The sequence below is a fragment of the Staurois parvus genome, unplaced genomic scaffold (assembly GCF_062004578.1).
Source record: "Staurois parvus isolate SC_StPar_1 unplaced genomic scaffold, SC_StPar_1.0 ptg000025l, whole genome shotgun sequence".
Classification (NCBI taxonomy): domain Eukaryota; kingdom Metazoa; phylum Chordata; class Amphibia; order Anura; family Ranidae; genus Staurois; species Staurois parvus.
The window spans coordinates 17633749-17655983 of NW_028317821.1; the positions used below are offsets into that span (position 1 = coordinate 17633749).

Sequence of the window (22235 nt, forward strand, 5' to 3'; positions counted from 1 at the left end):
GGATCAGTAGTCCCAAATTAGGTATTGCTACTTGTAGAAAAAATGTAACAATGTAAGAAAAAATACAGCTGTTTACAAATACAAATAAATGTTGCTAAAAAAAGTAGCAATGTACATTGTAAATTCCCATAGTAGTAGGTGATCTGTGTTTGCATTTATGTTATTTGTAGGGAACAAATGCAAGAGAGAAGACATGAAGTTATTGAAGTATACAAAGGCAATGCTGATGGAAGTCTCAGTGAAAATGTAAATTACAATCTATGGCATTGAACGATCTAACTTCACAAGTTGCTTGTTCTTTGTACAAACCGAAATGTAACTCATACAAGACAAAAAAAAATACAGAAATCAATGCTGCTAATGTTAGTTTCAGTAGCTAAACAGTTGGGAGGTGCAGGCAAGCAGACAGCTGGAATCTGACCATGATTTCCCTCTCTACCTCCAGAAACAAGAGGAATGGATTACACTGATCACAGGGGAAATGCAGCTCCAGTCCATTTACACAGCGCACATTAGGCTAGGCAATTGCACAAATGCTGTCAGGGGTGGCATGACGCCAGCCAGTGACTTGTCAAGGAGGATATATCTCAGCCCCTTGAAGAAAAAATAAGGAGGAGGGAGATATAAATGTTGTCAGTCCTGGAGTCTCTCCTCTATGCCTTGCTGTGAGCCTTTGCTGAAGACAAGAAAAGGGGAGAGCAGTGATCTCTTTACTACATCTGGACTAGATCAGCATTGAGCTACTAAGCAGAACTATGGGCTTCTCTAAACTATCTCCAGGGCAGGAATTAAGTTTGGGGAATGGCAGCACGTTGGTTAATGCCACCAGCGAGAGCCCATTTCTCTTCCTTTCCATCTCTCCAAATGGGAGCAGCATTCTCAAGTCTCTGAATACTTCAGATCTCCTGAACAGGGATGAAGAGCTGGCTAAGGTAGAGATAGCAGTGCTTGCTGTAATCTTTGTGGCTGCTGTTCTGGGCAATTGCAGTGTCCTGTTAGGGCTTTACAAGTCCAAGAAGAAAATGTCTAGGATGCACCTGTTCATAAAGCACTTAAGCCTGGCTGATCTGGTGGTGGCTTTTTTCCAGGTGCTCCCACAGCTTTGTTGGGAGATCACTTACCGCTTCTATGGTCCAGACTTTTTGTGCCGGATAATAAAGCATCTCCAAGTGTTTGGGATGTTTGCTTCAGCCTACATGCTTGTTGTAATGACTGCTGATCGCTATATAGCTATATGCCATCCTTTGAAGACTCTCCACCAGCCTACCAAGAGGTCCTACCTGATGATCGGAAGCGCTTGGATCATCAGCTTCATCCTTAGCACACCTCAGTATGGGATCTTCTACCTGAAAGACCTAGGGGACGGGGTGTATGACTGCTGGGCTGAATTCATCAGCCCCAAAGGACTAAAGGCTTATATCACATGGATTACTATTAGTATCTTCGTAGTGCCGGTGATCATCTTGCTGACCTGCTATGGTTTTATTTGCTACAATATCTGGAGGAACATCAAGTGCAAAACCAAGAGAGATGAGTCCGATCGCAAGAGGAGCAATGGGTTACTCTCCACATCTGTTAGCAGCGTGAGGACCATTTCCAGAGCTAAGATCAGGACAGTGAAGATGACTTTTGTGATTGTTACAGCCTATATCATCTGCTGGACCCCATACTTTACCATCCAGATGTGGTCAGTGTATGCAGATAACACCAACTGGACAGGTAAGTAGGAGTTCTATTCCTAGAGATTGATTGAGACTTGGCTACTGTAATTTGATCAATAAAACACGTTTTTCCCTTAGTTTAACAATGACAACCTAAAAGTGAAAAGAAAGCATCATTAGAACATTATGTTTCAGCAAGCAACTTGAGGTTCCAGCAACTTGGCTTCTGATTCTTCTGATCAGCAAAACATGCTTGTTTTTTTTAAACAGAAAGTGTGATAATTTAAAACTGAAGGGCAAAGATATGAAGAACAATAATTTCCAGCATGTCCAATTTAGCCTTTGCTGGTTGTAGCAGGTTACATTTCTTAAAGGTTAATAACCTCTTCACTGAACTTGGTTGTGACAGAAGGCATCTGCAATGTCTCATTAGGAAAGTCCAAACAATACAGCATGTTGTAAGCACATAGTATTGTTATTGCTCCTCCTCAGATAGATGAGTTCAGTATGTCTGGCAATGTAAACCGTGAATTATTTTAGTATTCTAACCATTATCAACATTTTCTACTGTTCACATTTATTTCAGACAATTTCCTACACACAGTATGTACAAAAGTCAAATTGTTTTAGGTAGTAATGTCTTATAGAATTTGAAGAAAAGCATGTTTTGATCAGATTCAAATACAAATAATTTTGTGAAGAACAGATGCAAAGAATTTTGTGAATGAAGTGTTCATTTCTAAGAGTCGTAAAACACAACATGCAGTCGTCTTCTGCAAACTTCTTTTACATGTCTGCCACTATAAAAAAGATAAGGACCAAGAACTTGCTTGAAAGGGCTTATTGCTGCTTTACTGTTTGCTCCATATTAAAGTGAAACAGCCCCCCCCAAAACTTTTTAAAAAGTCGGGGGAAGATTGAGGAAGCATTAGAACCTTTTACAGATTCCTTACCATCTACATCCCACTGGGGATATTTCTTCTCATTTCCTGTCTCGGTGACCACAAAGAGAATTAAAAGAAATCTCCCCAATGGGGTTGCAGGCAGGAATGAAAGGTTGAGTTTCCATCTCTTCTCCACTGCTAAAAATCTAAGCTCTTATAAATCTGCACACAATAAAGCCCAACCCTGTGGAAAGTAAAAGTGATCCCTTGACTGCCACCACAATGCAGAGGTTAAATGTCCATTTAGGTCTAAGGGATGGGAAAAGCAGTTTTACTTACCCAGTCCTCTGCTTCTCAGCAGACAACATTCCCCTATGCTCCAATGATGGATTGTTCCTCAAAATCCTCATACCCAAGGCACAGTTATGGGCTTCCTTTTGGTTTTGACTATGTAATGGGCATCTGGCTACCAGAGCATAGGGAAGAAGATATTGCAGGCAATGGTCTTCTAGTATTGAGAGGTTTGCTGGAGCAGAGGATCAGGTAAATAAACCTGATTTTCGGGTCCCCCTAGATGTAAACAAGCATTTAATCCTTGCAGTGAGGGGGGCAGTCCCACTGCAAGGGAAGATTTTTCTTTCCACAGAGTTCAGCTTTACAAAGTTCAATTATATATTTTTATAGCAAATGATTAATTTATTTTTTTGAATGAGCATAGAGCACAGCTATGTATCTAATTGATACATATTGGACACATTGTATCTACATGAAATTATCACTGGGTGCTAGTTTTCTATACTGCACTAGAATAAATTAAATGATAATTTAATCTTTAAAAAATAATAAATAAATGCACATTTTTTTGTTTTTTTTTTTGCAGCTAAAAATAAATGTTTTTTTTTTTCTTAGAAGCCTTCAGAGCATTGCATTCACAGTCAGCAGATCGCTGGGGCAATGTCAGGCTCTTGCAGACTCTTAGTACAGTTGTCTGCTCTTACCTCCCATATGGGCAGACTGTTACTGAAGAGCAGGAGGAATGAATTAACTATGAGAGTGCTCACCAGCAGCATCGCAGACCCATCTGTCATGGTGGAAGATGTAACTTGTAGTTCATTCGTTGACAGATACCTGTGGATCCCCTGCCCTCTGTCTCAATGGGAGATGGGGTGGGGGGGGGAGGCTGCTGCATTAGGTTCACACCTATGCAGCTGAGTTTTGTGCGTTTCTTCATTGCGTTTTGCATTTTTGCATTTGCGCTTTCACTGCATTTTGCTTTTTTTTCTTGTTGCTAGGCAGATTTTAAATGCAAAACGCAGCAAAAATGCAGCAAAAAGGCAATACATGCTTTTCTGCAGAGCTCCCATTGAAGTCTATAGAACTACAAATGCAACGTTTTGCATTAAAAAAAAGTCCCTGACCCTTTACAAAACATGCACCCAGTGAAAACACAGAGATGTGAACAGGGGCGGACTGACAACTCATGGGGCCCCCGGGCAATAGGGGATTATGGGGCCCCTGTGTCATCGCCCACATCCAAAAAAGCCTATGAAAAAGCCAATGAAAGGTAGCAGGGGCATCTCATGGGGCCCCCTACTGACCCTGGGCCCTCGGGCAGTGCCCGAGTGCTCGAATGGTCAGTCCGCCCCTGGATGTGAACCTGTCCAATAGGAAATCATGTTAAATGGACTACTGCGTTTCTGCAAAACACTGCAAAAAATGCATAGGTGTGAGCCTAGGGTAAGTAACAGGCTACTAATAAATGAGACCCAGTCTGTTAAATAAAGTAATATTATCATTCATGCACTTATTTATTGTCTCTTGTTTATATTTAGCATTATGCACGTCAAAATAAATGTAACTCATATAAAATAACAAGGACAATAATGTTACATCATAATGTAGTGAAGTGCAATTTCACTCCATTAAAATCCCCTATTTTACTATATTTCTCATCACTCCATTAAAAGTTCCCCAAACCATCACGTCATGCATGACGGTGCTTACCCCGAGACTGTTTGTGACCCACTAAGGTTCCACCAGAGTACCTAGCAGCACAATGTCAGATGTGCAGTGGCTGAGTTAGACCCCTAACCCACACATCCTACATGGCACCGCAACATAAACCGTAGCATGCAGAGCATTACCGAATGAACAAAAGCAATTCAAATAAGCAGTGATGGAGGGAAGGAAGGAGGGCTGAGGGAGGGGAAACAATCCTGAAGCTGCATTGAAAGGCCAAAGACACACAAGGGAGATTAGGGAGAAGGGGAAATCTTAAGACGTCCTCTTCCTCCTTAAAGTCCATCAAGTTATAGTCTCTGAGCAGACTGTGTGGACCAGTCTGTGACAGTCCTCAATGGACATCCTCTCCCGCTGGTGGATGATGCACTTCCTGGCTCACCATAAAGTGTCCTTGAAACAACACAGCACCCACCAGGCCCTGTCAATGTCCTCCAGGGTAAAAGTCCCACAGAAAAGTCCATTCAACATGCCAATGTGTGTGATGACTGCCTGTGGCACTTCTGTCTGGCAGTACTAGGGTCCTTGGTTCGAATCCCAACCACGGCACCACCGGTTGGAGTTTGCATGTTCTCCCTGTGCTTGCGTGGGTTTCCTCCCACACTCCAAAGACATGTTGGTAGGTTACTTGGATCCTGTCTAAATTGGCCCTAGTATGTGTATGTATGAATGTAAGTTAGGGACCTTAGATTGTATGACTCTTGAGGGTTAGGGACTGATGTGAATGTACAATATATATATATGTAAAGTGCTGTGTAAATTGACAGCACTATACAAGTACCTGAAATAAATGCTGAAGCAGTGGGAAAGCTGTAGTTTTGTAGCACTTTATTTGAATTTCAGGTCCCATATAAGAAAGCTGTAGTCGGAATGGTGTTCAGGACACTTGTGTTTGCTGGTCTATGTCCGATGATTATTCAGCATAGAAATGTCCAGTCTATATTTTTTAATTTGCATATTGAAAACATGATGCATGTTCATGTGGTCCTTCCTTGGAGATAGTTTCCTTCTTTCCTTCTAGCTCAGATATTTAACATCTCTGTTCCTTTGTTAGGCAAAAGAGCATCCAAACAAGTGTGTTTCATAGTCACAATTCTGCCAATGTTTGGACTGCCAACCACCTTTCCCATTGTTAGAAAAGCCATTGAAAAAAAGACAGCCATGGTTTAAGTGCTGCAAATAGTGTTAGACAGGCCATAGATTATATGATTTTCTTTCCTGCAACCAACTAACTGTGTTGATGGAGGAATCCCTCAAGCAGAGCTATTATGTTCTCCAGGCAGGGAGCCAACCCTGCTGGGAGAACCCAATGAGGGGCTATAGTGGCTGGCAGTAATAGCTGGCTAACAATCTGACATACTGATTGTACCCATGTCAATTGATGCATCGACTTGGGTATAATCAGCCTGCCCATAGATGAATTAAATCTCAGCCAGTCCCTGCTGAACCAGCCAAAATTCGATCCATCTATGGCTGGTTTTATTCTACCATTCCATAATGCCCACCCTAAAGCACTAAAATGTGATATGACCCATACAACTCACAGTGTTAGACCTATAGTTTTTAGAATGCTGGAAAGGTCAGAACCACCTGGCAAGCATACAAAAAAATGTAAAAAAAAGTTGTAATGTAAACAAGGGTCAAGTAATGCGTATAGATAACCTAGATAATAGCATGAATATCAATGATGGAAGAAGCGGTTTAAGTGGAAATATTGTGGTAGAATTTTACTTTAATTTTTTTTTTTTTTTTAGAAAATGAAAACACTGTAGTCACCGTATCTGCTTTGTTAGCAAGTCTGAACAGCTGTTGCAATCCCTGGATATACATGTTTTTCAGTGGACACCTACTGCAAGATTTCATCTTCAGTGTTCTATGCTGCAGCAGGTTCAAGCAAAACATTAGCAAGGAAGATTCTGACAGCAGTACAAGGAGACAGACATCCTTCACCAGGATCCAAACAAGAAGTCCAACCCACAGTACTGACACCTGGAAAGATTCTCCCAAATCATCCAGATCTATTAAATTCCTGCCCCTGCAAACCTGAAATGGCTGCTGCCTTCAATGTACAGTTAGCCTCAAAGCTTTTGACTCAATGCACTTTAAATGCATACCTTGTAAATATGCAGCACATGGTGAACAACATTAATATTAACAAGAAAATGTCTATTTTAAGTATTATTAAGTATAATGTATTGTGGCTAAAATGATGTGTGCACACCTCAAATAGACATGCTTTGTGTTCAGCAGCTTTTCATTCAAAAACCAAACCCCAGCTACCTTTCAATGTTATTACACTGTATATAAATAATGATGTGAGAAGTAAGATTACTTGGAATGAACCAAAAACAAAGTCTTTTATATTGCATATACTAATCCATGGCAGATCAGAGCAAAAACAGGTTTAATTATTCACACTTTAACATAGCTTTGTATTACAATCACATTAAAACTGAATGTAAAAAAAATCCCTTTCGGTTTATAGTATTAACATGCAAAAGTTATTGGTGTAATTAATTGATCCATATTAAGTGAATTCTCTGATTATGTCAATTCTGAAGATCCTGTGACTGTGCAGAGAGACCATACTCTCTGGTTCCAGCTTTCCCTCACTGCATCTGTGACTGAGACTTTAAACACATGGAATTGCTTTGACCAAGTATCAAAGCAAGCCAGCCACAAACTTGGCCATGTCCAACTGATCATATGATGAAAAGTACATACGCAGAAGTTACTATCAGTAAATCCAGCATGTCATTACAGTTGGTACATCTAGAGTTCATCAAAGGGCAACAAAATTATTAAAGGGACTTGAGGACTTAACCACTTCCAGTCCAGACACTTTTACCCCCTTCCTGACCAGGCCAATTTTCAGCTTTCAGTGCTATCACACTTTGAATGACAATTCCACGGTCAGGCAACACTGTACTAATATTGATTTTTTAGCATTTTTTGGAGACAGATAAAGCTTTATTTTGGTGGTATTTATTCACCACTGGGATTTTTATTTTTTTTGCTATGTAAATTAAAAAGTCCAAAAATTTTGAAAAAAAGTGTTTTTCTTATAAAACTTTGCAAATAAATAATATTTCATCATAAATCTTGGCCAAAATGTATTCCATTATCTTTTAGTAAAAAAAAAATAACCCAAATTAGTTTATAACCCAAAATTAAAATTTTTAAACATTTTTTTAATTTTTTTAAAAAAATTTATATTATTTTTTATTTTTTTTTTACATACTGTCACCCTAACAGTACAGTGTCACCATGGTGACACTGTACTACTTGTGGGGGACGATGATTTTTTTTTTTTTTTACACTGATTGCTTTTACACCCATAAAGGATGTAAAAGCAATCATTTCTCCTTATCTCTAGCTGCATTCTTGCAGCCATTGAGAACTACTGAGTGAGCTGTGATTGGTCACTGCTTGTCACATGTTACAAGACTGTTGTGACTAGCCTTGTACCGAGTGACCTGTGTGATCATTCACAGATTTCACACGTGGTAAGCAATGTTATCAGAAGTGACATCTTGCTTACTACTCTGCATGTGATCACTGATTGGCCAATCAGTGATCACATGATTGGGACCTCGTACAGAGGTCCCATCCGATGATCTGTCTGGAGGACACAGCGGGCACCGGATCGTGATGCTGCGCACTCCCTGGGAGAGCGCACAAGCAGGGTACAGGGAGGCTGTTTATAAATGGCCACCCGACCCTGCACTGCCACTGTCCGGCCATTTATATACAATGGCCGGGCGGGACATGGTTAAATAGGCTCTAAAAGTAATACAGTTTTCATCTTAATCCATTCCCTGCATTAAGGTAAAAAATGTCCCAGCTGTTGTATCATCGCACACACACACCTCCCATACTCACCTGAGCCCTTTTTTCAGCCAGCACTGTGCCCACCTGCTCTCCTCTCTCTGTCCTCACAGACACAGGGTCAGCAGTGGGAGCCATTGGTTCCTGCTGCTGTCAATCTAATCCTGTAAAGAGGGAGCAAAGGGCTGGGCTGAGTCATGCTATGTGTGTTTATGGAGGCAGATAACCTGGCTTGGGAGTGTGCCTGCAGGTGCATCCCCATCATAAGTGGCTTTCTTTGGTGGCACACAGAAAAGCGTAGGAGCCAAGATCATTGGTGGGGTACCCCAGAAGAGCCGGTTTGGAGCCACCAATGCACAGAGCTGGTAAGCATAACATATTTGTTATTTAAAAATGATTGTTTACAACCAATTTCAGCTATGAGAAACAATTACATAGATGAAATAGATACCAAAGGCAAATAAAAAATTATAAAATAAAGAGATTAAACTTTCAAGTTCTGTGCAGCAGTATTGCATACAATGGTTGCTTTTCTCGTCTTCTGGTAGTAACTGTTTGCACTGTTGGTTTCTCCTTCCTTCGGGTGCCTCATGTAGCAAACTGGGTGCTAAGGGAGCACCTGTGCATGTACAATCTGCTTGGGTCATGAGATGGGCTGTGTGCTTCCATAGACACACACAGCATTCGTAAGCTCACTCCCTTCTCACAGGAGTTTGACTAACAGCAACAAGAGCCTGTGGTTTTGCTGTCCTTAGTTTTTTCTGTGAAAGACAGTGAGGGGAGCAGTGACCTGAATCCAGGAAAGTGTTTAGGGATGGGGGGGGGGGGAACACACAGTGGTGTATTTTTTACCTTAATACAAAAAATGCATAAAATTGTATACTTTATTACCACTTTAAACATATTTAATCTGGAGAAGATCTTAAGAGAAGACATGCTTGTTAAAGCAGTGAAAATGTGGAAGTCCCTTCCCTAGGTAATGGTTCTAGCCAGAAACTTTTTTTAGACAGGTATAAAGGATTGTTAAAGAAATCTCTCATACGCACACACGCACACACGCACACACGCACACACGCACGTTGGACTGGATGGACCTGTGTAAAATATAGGCAGCTGAATTATACATCTCTCCTGAAAAGTTTAGCTTAACCCTGCTCCTCTGACTTTTTGAGCCTCTTGATTGCTTAGGAAATTTTACCACCACTAAACCAACCTAAATATTTCAATATTTAAATATATCAGTACAGGTATAAGAGGAAATAAAACAGAACTCCCTGAATAGTGCAGGTAAAAAAACAATTTAATAATAAAAATTTAAATTGCACTTACATAGAAGCAACTTGATCAGTGCATTTCACCAAAAATATCTCATTCCAGTGAACACCAACATCTGCCAACAGATGTAGAAAGTTCTTTAAAGCACCGGAAGTCGGCTATAGGAGAGGAGACCATCAGAATGAAAATGCTGGGGTGGATGCTGAAGAAGTAATTGAGCAGAACCAAATCTGTGTATGGGGTGATAAAATTCCTATACTTTGCTTACATGTGTCGGTGCTCATGTCCCTTCATCAGACTCTTATCCAGTAGAACAATGGTCTCCAAACTGTGGCCCTGGGGCTGAATTCGACCCTTTGGTTGCCTTTGCTTGGCTCTTGAGGTATTATTCCTGCTACTGACACCAACAATGGGTCACTATTCCTTCCATTGACATCAACAATGGAGCATAATTCCTTCCACTGACAACAAAAACGGGTCAATGACACCAACTATTTCTCCCCCTAATACCAGAGATCAGGCATTGTTTACTCCTACTGGGCACAGTCCAGACCTGCTAATGTCTGAAGGACAGCAAACTGGCCCTTTCTTTAGACGGTTCGGAGAAACCTGGGTAGAACATAAGAGAGGCAATATTTTATACATCATTTTATCAGCCAATAATAAAGCAATGTAAATATTTCTGTTTAAGCAGCATCTGTTCATGAACAGTCTGCTTTGAAGACATCTGCCACTAGCAATTTATATATGTACTGTGTTTTAATATTTGCATTTATTTGCAAGCTTGAGTGCAAATCCATTTAAACAATCAGGAACCTAGTATTTTAAGAGGGAGCTTAGCAAGGGAAACTATTTTTAGGCAGTAGGTCAAAAGAATGGTGACACCAAATATAATTGACATACTGTACCTAGCTTATCCCTTTCTCAAAGTCCCTTCTTTCTGTTTTAAGGCGTAGATACTGCATCTGTACATAAAGTTAAATAAATGTACACACAATTGTTTGATATTGAATTTCTCACATTCTACCCCTAGTAATTTATTTAAGGCTAACCACTAACTACTACTTATAAATCCCGGAATGAAGAATGGTGGTGTTGTGTATAGCAGCCAATCAGATATGCAGTAACTTCACTTTTCCCATTCTTAGCTCTATGGCTTAGTGGAATGCATATACTATCCATATTAAATTTCCATTGTTTGGATGGAAGAATATAGCCATGAATCAAACTTAGCTTTTTGTTACCTGAGGGAGGATGTAAAATGCCCCTAAATAAAATTAATTTTTTTTAAAATATTTCTCCTGCATTTTTTTTTGTTGAACACAATGACACCACCTGTCATAAATTGAAGGTAAGTCTCTGCCTGCTTTTATTCCTGGGCAGGTAGCCATGTTTTTTGTAGCTTACAGTTCTCTTTGAGGAACACACTACTACCTCTGTGTGAGGGTTATTGCAGAGTGTTGGGAAGAGTGACCAATGGAGTAATAGGGACCATACAGAGCAGTAATATTCACTGTACACCAAATTCAATATTAACTGTCTCCTATTTCTATTAAAAACCACCACCTGACACAGTGGGCTCAGCACTTTATGGCTAGGGTATCCATGAGGGTAGATTTCTTCTACCTGAATCCTGAAATTCATCTCTAACCTGCTGTGTAGTCATCCAATACCTACAAACTCATTCGTCTAATTGAAAGAATAGCATGAAAGAATAGCAACAAAGCAATAAGAGGATCCTATTTGTGAGCACGTTCCACTGTGATGCTACTGATCTGTTTTGTATGGTTGGACACCATGAATGTCCTGACTGCTGTAAATGAATTTTATCTCTTTCCAGAACCTGCCTTTAGAGGTTTGTAAATACATTGCTGATCCCCTATTTGTATTTGTATCCTCATGTATGCAGGTTGAAGAACAGAAAAACTGGGGGTGTTTCTTATAAAGACCATTGAAATGTTTGCTTTGATGTTCTAACTTGCATAAAAAAAAACCTGACAGCTAAATCCGGTTGATGGCTATCAACCAGAGATCATATAAGATATTCTTTGAAAAGCTGGATCACTCAGCCTCTGAGAAAGGTACATTCCTCTCAAGTCAGTCCTGTGTATTTTTTGAGACTTTGAAGTTTCTCCGGTGTCTCAGTTTAATGGGATTAATTTAGCCACACGTATTAATTACATCGAGGCCTAAAATAAAACAAAATGCAATAAAGCCTGCTAGCCTAATTGTTAGAATTTATTTATGAAACAGTGGCATATTTTTTCCCTTAAAGTGATACTAAACTCATGAACACTATATCTGATCTCCCGGTACACAAAGCATGAAAATGCCATTTTTTTTAGGAAATATAAACTGCTAAATATCTTTTCTCATCAGCAGTATATAGCAGTCTTGTGACTTCTATCAGTGTCCAGCTGAGCACAGCTTAATTTTGTACATACCTCTGATCCTCTGTCTGGTCAGCACTGATTGGCCCTGTACTGATCACATGCACCTTCTCCCAAAAAAAAAAAACCTCTCTAGCAATACACACCAAACAGAGCATGTGCAGACTTGCCACTGCTGTTCTGTATTATGGCAGATGGTTTGAGTACAGTAAAAGAAAGGGAGGATCAGAGATCAAACAGCCATTTTACACAAGGTGGTCGATTAACCCCTTGGGTTCCACAGTGAGTATGACAAGCATGCTTTACTGCATATACAGACTGATTTTTCTGTTTAGTAACACTTTAAGGGCACAGAATAATAGCTCTATAGAACCCTGTATAATTAATTTCTTGCTAACAGAAACCACATGTATTATTCCACAGTCTGAATGAGAAAAATAGAAGACATGATCTGTAACTTCACAGAAAAGCTGCGAAAGCTGAATTTACAGGTAGCTTATATAGTAGCTATTTAAAAATAAGAATGAATAATGAAAAATAACATTTCTAAAGATTTCACTAGAACATAGAATGAGTGTAGTTCAAGTTTACTTTTACACTACAAGTAATGTAGTAATTACCCATTCAATATTTTATAGATAATGTGTAACATGCTACTGTAGTATACTGTAGTCCACTATAATATGAAATATATCAATAGTTTTATGCTTTTAATTAAAGAAGAAGGAAGGACGGAAGGATGGATTGATGGATAGTGGGTGGATGGATAGATTAATTCACAGATCAATCCAAAATGCTCTACTGAAAATTAATACAAATATTTTGCATATTATTCCTAAAGAGAGGTTTCTTCTTCAACTAGGCCATAAGGGAGTAAATATGTAAAATGTAACTGTACAAGTGGAATCAGATACTAAATACAAACTGTGAAATTAATGTAAAGAGGGAGCACAAAAAAAAGTTTATGATTAAAAAAATTAGATTTTGCATCAACTTAGTCTGCGTTCATATCATAATTTAATTCTCATAACAGAGGTTGGTCATCTTTTTTAATTATCCCTATAATATTTTTCTCAGTGGATTCTTATTGTACTTTGCAATCCCACGTGTTGCTATAACGTCATGATATAATATGATACAGTCACCTCATATGCAGGTCAGACACAGGCAAGGGCGGACTGACAACTCATGGGGCCCCCGGGCAATAGAGGATCATGGGGCCCCTGTGTCCTTGCTTAAACTCAAAAAAGCCTATGAAAAAGGTACCAGGGGCATCTCATAGGGCCCCCTACTGACCCCAGGCCATCAGGCAGTGTCTGAGTTTCCAAATGGTCAGTCCAGTCCGCCCCTGGACACAGGGAATGGCTCAGTTCAATGCATTTTGCAGTTAAGCTTTTTTGGGAGCTCAGAGGTATTCTGAAACAGGTTCAGTAATTAACATCTAGTGTTATCATAATAAATTAATATATTTCATGAAGGCTTGTGCTATTATTGAGGCTATGCACCTTATCACAGTTATGTTCACTGAAACCTAGAGAAGGTTGCCAAAACCTTGTTTTTTTTTACTGATATAATCTAAGAACTTTGTAATACAGTTATTTTGTCACTGCTCATGATATACATTAAAATTCTAGGTTGAAAACTGTTGAACTTCTCATGCTACACAACAATAAGTGCAAGCAGAGGTAAAGAAAACTAAAGAATGTATTTAATATATACCATATGTTTATTTTGCTGATCTGGACATCATTTGCAACTTTCTGTAGTGTTATAAAGCAATGTGATGGTATGACTAATGCAAAACAATTTAAAAAGACTTACATATATGGTAAATGCTGGTGAATCCAGCTGCTATTAAAGTATAACTAAAAGTTTTATTGTGTTATTTTAAATTCAACATTTGTTTTCAATGTTTTTATATCTATAGATTTCATTAAAATAACACCTGTTTACCACTCATGTCCAGAAGGTATTTGTTCAGGCATTCCCTGCTAAATGGTGACAACTGTCTCCGAATTGTTCTCTTGCATTGTCACTCTTGAAAGTACAATGCTCATGCTGACATGAATTGTGCAGACATAACCCACTGTGTCACTACAGCTGGAGAAAGGGCAGACAGTGGGGTTTGTTTACTAAAGCTGGGGAGTGCAAAATCAGGCTCACTTCTGTGTAGAAACCAATCAGCTTCCAGGTTTTATTGCCAACGCTTCATTCAACAAGCTGAGGTTAGAAGCTGATTGGTTTCTATGCAGAAGTGAGCCTGATTTTGCACTCTCCAGCTTTAGTATATAAACCCCAGTGTCTGAAAAAGGCTGAGATCAGCAGCACTGGGATACAACAAAAGAAGGAAAAATGGGTGAAAACAGTATTTTTGGGGAAAAAAATATGGTAGTGGTTTATGACAAGCAACACTTTAGCAAAACTAAACCCCAGTTCACACCTGTGCAACTTGACAGTTCCAATTCACATTGCAAGTTGCACTCTATTGTCAGCAATGGAACCATTCAAATCGCTGCAACTCCCATGAATTTTGAAAATAGTTCCTGCACTATTTTCAGTGATTTCAGGTACGACTTGCATTGACATCTGCGTATGAAGTTGCACAAATGTCAGGCAAACCGCATATTAAATTGCACCGGCTTTAAAATCACTCTACTTGTGTAGTGAAGTAGCATGATTTCAATGTTGCATTTGGTGTAAATCAGGGCTTAATTTCATCTTGGTAGTGTTTAGATCTCCTTAAGGACAGTTGCAGTTTCCATCCTACCACCTATTTGTGCAGAATTCATTGTAAAAAAATAAAACAACATGCATTAGGCCCCTCATGATATCCAAAAAGCCAGTTGATGATGTTGGGGCTAAGCATTAAGATCTAAGCATGGGAAATGAGGTATAATAAGTTACGGGTTATTCTGCTTGCTACCATCTCCCATAGCCATTTTATTTAGGTGAACTGACTTTTGAAATTTAAGAAACAGGAACAAATCTAAAATAAAATTAAATATTGTTATCTGCATGATATGCAATGATGTGTATGATAAAAATGTAATATGATGTATGCTTTGTTCTGCAAATGTTCCTATATTTTATCAATAACTAAGTGATTACATGCATTATTTGGAATACAGACATGCTATCTTAATGTAATCTATTTTTGTATGCTTAAGCTTGATATTTGTAAGAGAAAATGTTGTACAGTTGCGGTTACCTTTGACCTGAGATAATGTGAAATATTGAATCCTAATAAAAATAAAATACATCTTCAACTGCAGCATAATGTGCTATGTGATTCTTCAAATTCACATTTTTGATCACTTGAGTACCAGCCTGTATATATCCCTTGTTACCAAGCCATTTTTCAGTTTGCACTGCTGTGATAGATTGGCTGACAATTACTCGGTCAGGTGACACTGTACTCAAATGAATTTAATATAATTTTTTGGCAGTGAAGTGGTTAAAGAAGACTTCTAGGCCAGACGTCTGATGTAGAATACTCCGTAGAGGTGGCACTGACTGCCACCTTTCGCATCATCCAGGACAATGCTGCAAGCAAAAAAAACAAATGAGGAGATGAACAAAGGAATACATCATCCAACAAAGGGCATTTAGAGCCATTACACTGGCAGAGTCAAAAGGCTTTCCACCAGGTAGCCAAGCCTGATTGGGATGGACTGCCCTTCCTTCCTGACTTATATTTCCCCCTCTCCCCTGTTAAACCTCTTCATGCCTGCACCTGACTGGGTCTCCTGCTTAGTCAGCTGACCTGGAAAACCTGAAGACCATTGGTGTATATCTTCATCTGACCTGGTAAGAAACAGGTGTAGAAAAGCTAGATCTGACGTATATGACTCACAGTTTCTTGCCAGTAGCGGCTGTTTTGAGAATGTTTTAATCTGCAAGGAAGGTAAAGGAAACTCAAACTATGAAATAACCAGAGACAAAAAGTAACTCATGAGGTGACTAGTACGGCTCCCCACCTGGCCGGAATTTGCCCTCCAGCCTGTCCAGCCCCCCCTTTTTTTCATCCCCTACCTCCATGTTCCGCCACCTCACTTCAATTGTACCCTAGGGGGCTGATGGACACCTTACCATAAGTATTTTTTTGTCAGGGGTTTAAGTTGTTGTAGAGGGTCCATGTTATTTTGCTTTCATATTTTATGTTTGGTGTTTAGGATGTCCTCCCGCCCCATGGGTCCGTACTACCAGTTGCCTTACTGTTGTCTCGACCAGACGGGGTCTTGACTCAAGACAGCTCTATTTCTAATTGGATGGTGGATGTTTTTTCAACCTGAGGGTCACTGTTATTTTGGGTTTATTTCTTGATTTATGCAGTTGGGTCCTCGTAATTTTCATGATGTCGATTGTGTATTTACTGCCCTTTGATTCCCCTTAACCCTCCAAAACCTTCCCTTACTTACCCTCAGTCATCTAAATGACTGTTCACTCTCTCCTGGATGTCTCATGGTATTTTATTGCGCAGCCATGTACCCAATGGTAGGTCTACCCCACATGTGTGTCCTAACTATTGGGATATGTACTCCACAAGTTGTGTTATTGTTGCACTATGTGCTTATGCACACATTTTCTCTTCTACTCTCTCTTTCCTTCTGCTTTTTTTTCCTTTTCTTTCTCACTTCATGGACCCAGGATCTGCTGGAAGACAATGGCTGTCACAGTCTGGATCTCTAGCCACTGCTCATTATTGTGCCCCACCTTCACATAATTGATATGGCTCTGAGACCCTTGAAGATTTAATCCCAAAACATTCATGGCTTCAAGTCTCCAGTGAAATTGTCCAAGGTGTTTAATCATCTTAAATCTGAGGCTGTGGACATAGTATGCCCGCAGGAGATGAGGTTTTCACAATCCTCTGTCCCTCAATATCTCTCCCATCACTACCCAATCTTTTTATCTGCTCCTGCTCCTGAGAAACATATGGGAGTGTTGATCATGTTTAAGAGTGACCTACTTGCTCTTATGAAATTGCTGATCCAACTGGTAGATATCTACTTTTACAGGGTGCCATCGGGGTTCAGAAGGTGACCTTGCTAGGGTATTATACTCTGAATAGGTTTCTCCTCCCAGCTGCTGCAAGTCATCTCACGACACCAGAAGGGTGTTCTCCTCCTAATGGGAGACTCAAAGATAACGTTTAACTCTTCCCTCAACAGGTGCTTCTTGAGTGGGGTGGCTCCCTCCTCTGATACCCTATTTAAAATGAACATATGTTATCTCCTGTGCAATTATGGCTTAGTGGATGTCTGAGGGAGCTCCATCCCTTTTCAAAGGAATTTACCTTTTATTCAAGCCCACACCAGAGTTTTTGTAGAATTGACCACATAGGATAGGATCGCTATCTTAGCTTGCATCTGGTCGGACCATGACCCCTTGGTCCTGCTGGTGAGCCTTGTGAACCTTTTTCTACCTACCTATCAGTGGAGGCTGAATGAATCCCTGCTCACCACTCAGGTTTCCTGTGTTCAAATACACTGTCATATTCAATCCTATTTTTCTGACAACCTGGGCTCAGTGACCGCCACAGTATACCTTTGGGAGGCCTATAAGGCCACTATTAGAGGTCACTTATTATTATTATACAATATTTATAAAGCGCCAACAGTTCGCTCAGCGCTGTACATTACAAAGGGAGACAGAACATGCGACAGTACGAAAACAATACAATGTGATACACGAGGGGCTTGAGGGCCCTGCTCTTTCGAGCTTACAATCTAGGAGGGAGGGGATAGTGGTACAAGAGGAGATAGCTGTGGGGAATGGGTGGTAGGAAGAGTCGTGGAGGTTGGCAATTAGCAGGGGGTTGGGTAGGCTTCCCTGAAGAGGTGGGTTTTCAGGGTGCGCCTAAATGAGAGGAGAGTAGGTGATAGTCTGATGGATTAGGTTAGGGAGTTCCAGAGGATAGGTGATGTCCTGAAGAAATCCTGGAGGCGGACATGGGAGGAGGAGACCAGGGAATTAGAGAGATGGAGGTCTTGAGAGGAGCAGAGTGTGTGTGTTGGGTGGTACTTGGATATCAGGTCGGTGATGTAGTTTGGGGCAGTATGATGGATAGCTTTGTATGTCAGTGTTAGGATTTAGAATTTGATCCATTGTGCAATCGGAAGCCAGTGGAGGGATTGGCAGAGGGGGGTGGCGGAAACGGAGTGGTTGGTGAGGTGAATGAGTCTGGCTGCCGTGTTCAGGATCGACTGAAGCGGGGATAGCCCGTGGCGAGGCAGGCCAGTGAGGAGGGAGTTGCAGTAATCGAGTCGTGATATGATGATCTACATTGATCACTTAATCTACATTGCCACCTCTAGAAAATGGGCAGGGAGAAGTGGATATGGGAGCTGACCTCTCTCTTGGCTCAGGCGTACATAGCTTGGATGGCATGATGAATGTAGCCAACCTTAAGGCACGTGAGGCCTTGGCCACTGAACTTGACCTCCTTGCCACTGAGCAAGCTGAAAAAGCCTTGCGCTGGACTAGACATAAATCCTACGTGAATGCTAATAAACCTGGATCCATGTTGGCCAGAAAACACAATTCAGTGGGCCGCACACACAAACCCATCCAGCTACATGCCAGGGGTGGTCATCACACCTCCGACCAGCCGAGGATCACAGCAGAGTTTGCTACCTTCTTGAGTTATAAAAACCCGTTTGACTTGGATCATGCTGAGAGCTTCTTTATCCACGGTGGCCTGCAATGCCCTGAATGTGGATATTTCTCAGGATAAGATTACCAGGGCCATGAAGTCGCTAAAGCCCTCCAAGGTCCCTGGCCTGGATGGGTTTTCAGGACTATACTTCATCTTACTGCATATTTTAATTTATTATTAAAGGGGTTCTCAGCCCTCCCCCAAACCCCTAAAAGCTCACATTACTATGATTCCTAAAACATCTGAGGAGGCCACTGTGCCACAGGCATTCAGACTCATCTCTCTGTTGAATGTGGATCTGAAGATTTTGGGGAATGTCCAGACCACCTATGTCAACAAATACCTCCAAACTTTCATACACAGGGACTAGGTGGGCTTCGTCCTGGGTAGACAGGTGTGGGACAATATCCTCAAGGCTATACATCTAATTCATATTTTACACCAACGAAAAATACCTGGCTTTTTTTTTAACCTGACATATTTAAAGCGTTCGATTCACTCTTCTGGGATTATCTAGAATTTGCACTAATGTGGTGGGGATTTAGCGACAACTTCCTGGCCTGGATTAAAGCCCTATACTCATCCCCCACAGCTTCTGATCAGTACGCTGGATTTTTCACCTCACCTTTTCAGATTTTCCAGAGAACAAGGCAGGGCTGCCCACTATCGGCAGCACTTTTTATTACCCTTATTCTCTACAATTTACAGGTGATGCTGGGTCACTTCTTGGCTATCTTGGGACTTTGTATAAATCTCTCCAAAACGAAGGTGCTGAATATCATCATCCCAGATGATTTGGTTATGCACCTACAGACTCAATTCCCCTATTGCTTGGTGCCCCATTGCATAGACTACTTGGGGATTAAACTCACTTTCTCTTACTCCACTTTGTTTTCAGCCATCTATTATCCCTTGTTAAGTTCTGTGACATCTCTTCTCTGCCCGTGGCTATTCTCCTCTTTTTTTTGGATACACCAGATCCATGCAGTCAAAATGACAATCTTGCCCAAAAATCTCTATTTCTTTATACACATCCCCTCCTTTTTTGCTACGTCTTTTACAGAACAGAGTCCTTCAGTTTATTTGGGCTCATAAAAACCCCAGAGTCCCCAGATCGATGTAAGGTGGCTTTGGTCACCTAATGTAGCTAAATATTTTTTGGTAGCTCATAGTTCTCAATTATCAATGTTACATGCTATCTCTGATGTCCCGCTGTGGGTGCTCCTGGAACTACCTAATTGCTCCCCGACTTCTTTACAAGCACTGCTTTGGTTTCTTCATAATTTACGCCCTCTAATGCTAAGCTCTTCATAGATTGAAGTTGTGCGATTCTGTTCGATACTCTGGAAATTTGATGTCCCCTTTCTTACCTCTTTTACTAATTATTAACCCCCTTTTTCTGCCAAGGTTGGAACAACCTCTTTCCTTCTCATGGTGGACCTCCCATGGCTTTACTGGAGTGCATACTTTTTTATCCATGCATTTGTTTCCATCGTGGGAGGCCCTCCAGGAGACTCATGAGATCCAAAGACAGGTATATTTTTATTATCTACAGTTGTGCAATTAGATCCTGTCTCTCCGTCATACTTCCACCTTTTCCTTTCGCAAGAAGTCTTTTGCGCATACTTGTTTACACTCCCCAGAGTCCCCTGATCTAATTTCAATGCTATACTCCTCCCTTAATGGTAGGTTGTCTCTGTAGTCTCTTTTCCTATGTAACCCAATGAGAGTGTGATCTTGGATCCAGTATTGAGGAGGAAGATTGGAGTAAGGCTTGGATGTTGATAGTAAAAAGCTCCTTCAACACAGCCACCCTCGATGCCACATAGAAAGTACTCCTGCGGTGGTACTGGGTCCCATCTAGCCTTGCCCATGCTTATCCTAAAAGCAGTGATATATGTTTTTTGAATTGTGGTCAGCATGGGGATGTCCTACATAGATAGTGGCCGTGCCCACGTCAGATTGGATTCTGGTCCAGAGTCTTTGGCCTACGGCAGATGTTATTTCATGTGATAGTTTGTAAGGATGCCAGGCTGGCTGTTTTACATTACCCTATACTGGGCCTTTTCGCACCACAGCATTGGCTTCATAACTTTTTATTTCTGCCAAATGAACCATTGCTCAGGCCTGAAAGACTTCATCTGTTGCCTTTCAGGTGGTGAAAGCTAGGGTGACTGCTCTGATGGTTAGTGAGCAGATGTCCAGTATTCTGAAGGATTCACATGCAAAATTTTTGAAAGTCTGGGAACTGTGGATAAGTTATGCTTTCCTGTCCCGGCCCCCGACTATCTATGGTCAACTATAAACATCATTTGTTCAGGTCCCATGCCCATGGTACTCGCTGTCCCTAAGGCTTCTCTCCCTCTTTCTCCTTTCTTTCCTTGTTTTCTTCCTCTCTTTCTCATTCCTAACATGAATGCTGTTATTGAAGACTGATGTCCTTAGCAGTAATTACTGCCAGTGGCTATAATAGCCACTAGCAAAAATCTGACAGGTTAGTTGTACCCAACTTGGGTACATTCAGCCTGCCCATAAACAGTTTGATTCTCAGCTGGTTTAGCAGAGACTGGCTGAGAGATTTGAACAATCTATGGCCGGCTTTAATCACTGCATTACCATTAGTGATGTCCTGATGGCTGACCCTTTTTACTTGTTGTGCTGTAGATGTTCATGAATGTTACTTGGCATTTGATCCAGTAATGCTCGCTTTTTACATAGAAAAGCATCATGTTTATTATAGTTTAGCAGCTCTTGCTGTACATACAGTGGGGATCGAAAGTTTGGGCACCCCAGCAAAAAATTTGTATTAATGTGCATATAGAAGCCAAGGAAAGATGGAAAAATCTCCAAAAGGCATCAAATTACAGATTAGACATTCTTATAATATGTCAACAAAAGTTAGATTTTATTTCCATCATTTACACTTTCAAAATAACAGAAAACAAAAAAATGGCATCTGCAAAAGTTTGGGCACCCTGCAGAGTTAATATCTTGTACTGCCCCCTTTGGCAAGTATCACAGCTTGTAAACACTTTTTGTAGCCAGCCAAGAGTCTTCCAATTCTTGTTTGAGGTATCTTTGCCCATTCTTCCTTACAAAAGTCTTCCAGTTCTTTGAGATTTCTGGGCTGTCTGTCACGCACTGCTCTTTTAAGGTCTATCCATAGATTTTCAATTATGTTGAGGTCAGGAGATTGTGAAGGCCATGGCAAAACCTTCAGTTTACGCCTCTTGATGTAATCCCCCGTGGATTTCGAGGTGTATTTAGGATCATTATCCATTTGTAGAAGCCATCCTCTCTTTAACTTCAGCTTTTTCACAGATGGCATCAAGTTACCATGCAAAATTTGCTGAAATTTTATTGAATCCATTTTTCCTTCTACTCGTGAGATGTTCCCTGTGCCACTGGCTGCAACACAACCCCAAAGCATGATTGATCCAACCCCATGCTTAACAGTTGGACAGAGGTTCTTTTCATTAAATTCTGTGCCCCTTCTTCTCCAAATGTACCTTTACTCATT

At 40.7% G+C, this 22235-nt stretch overlaps 1 protein-coding gene across 1 annotated transcript; it reads left to right on the forward strand.

Moving 5' to 3' along the window:
• Positions 1-371: 371 nt before the first annotated feature.
• On the forward strand, positions 372-15328 carry AVPR1A (arginine vasopressin receptor 1A). The gene is made up of 2 exons (XM_089652085.1): positions 372-1719; positions 6319-15328. Exons 1-2 carry the CDS (start codon positions 756-758, stop codon positions 6609-6611), a joined length of 1257 nt encoding a protein of 418 aa, XP_089508211.1. The 5' UTR covers positions 372-755; the 3' UTR covers positions 6612-15328.
• The last annotated feature ends 6907 nt before the right edge of the window (positions 15329-22235 follow it).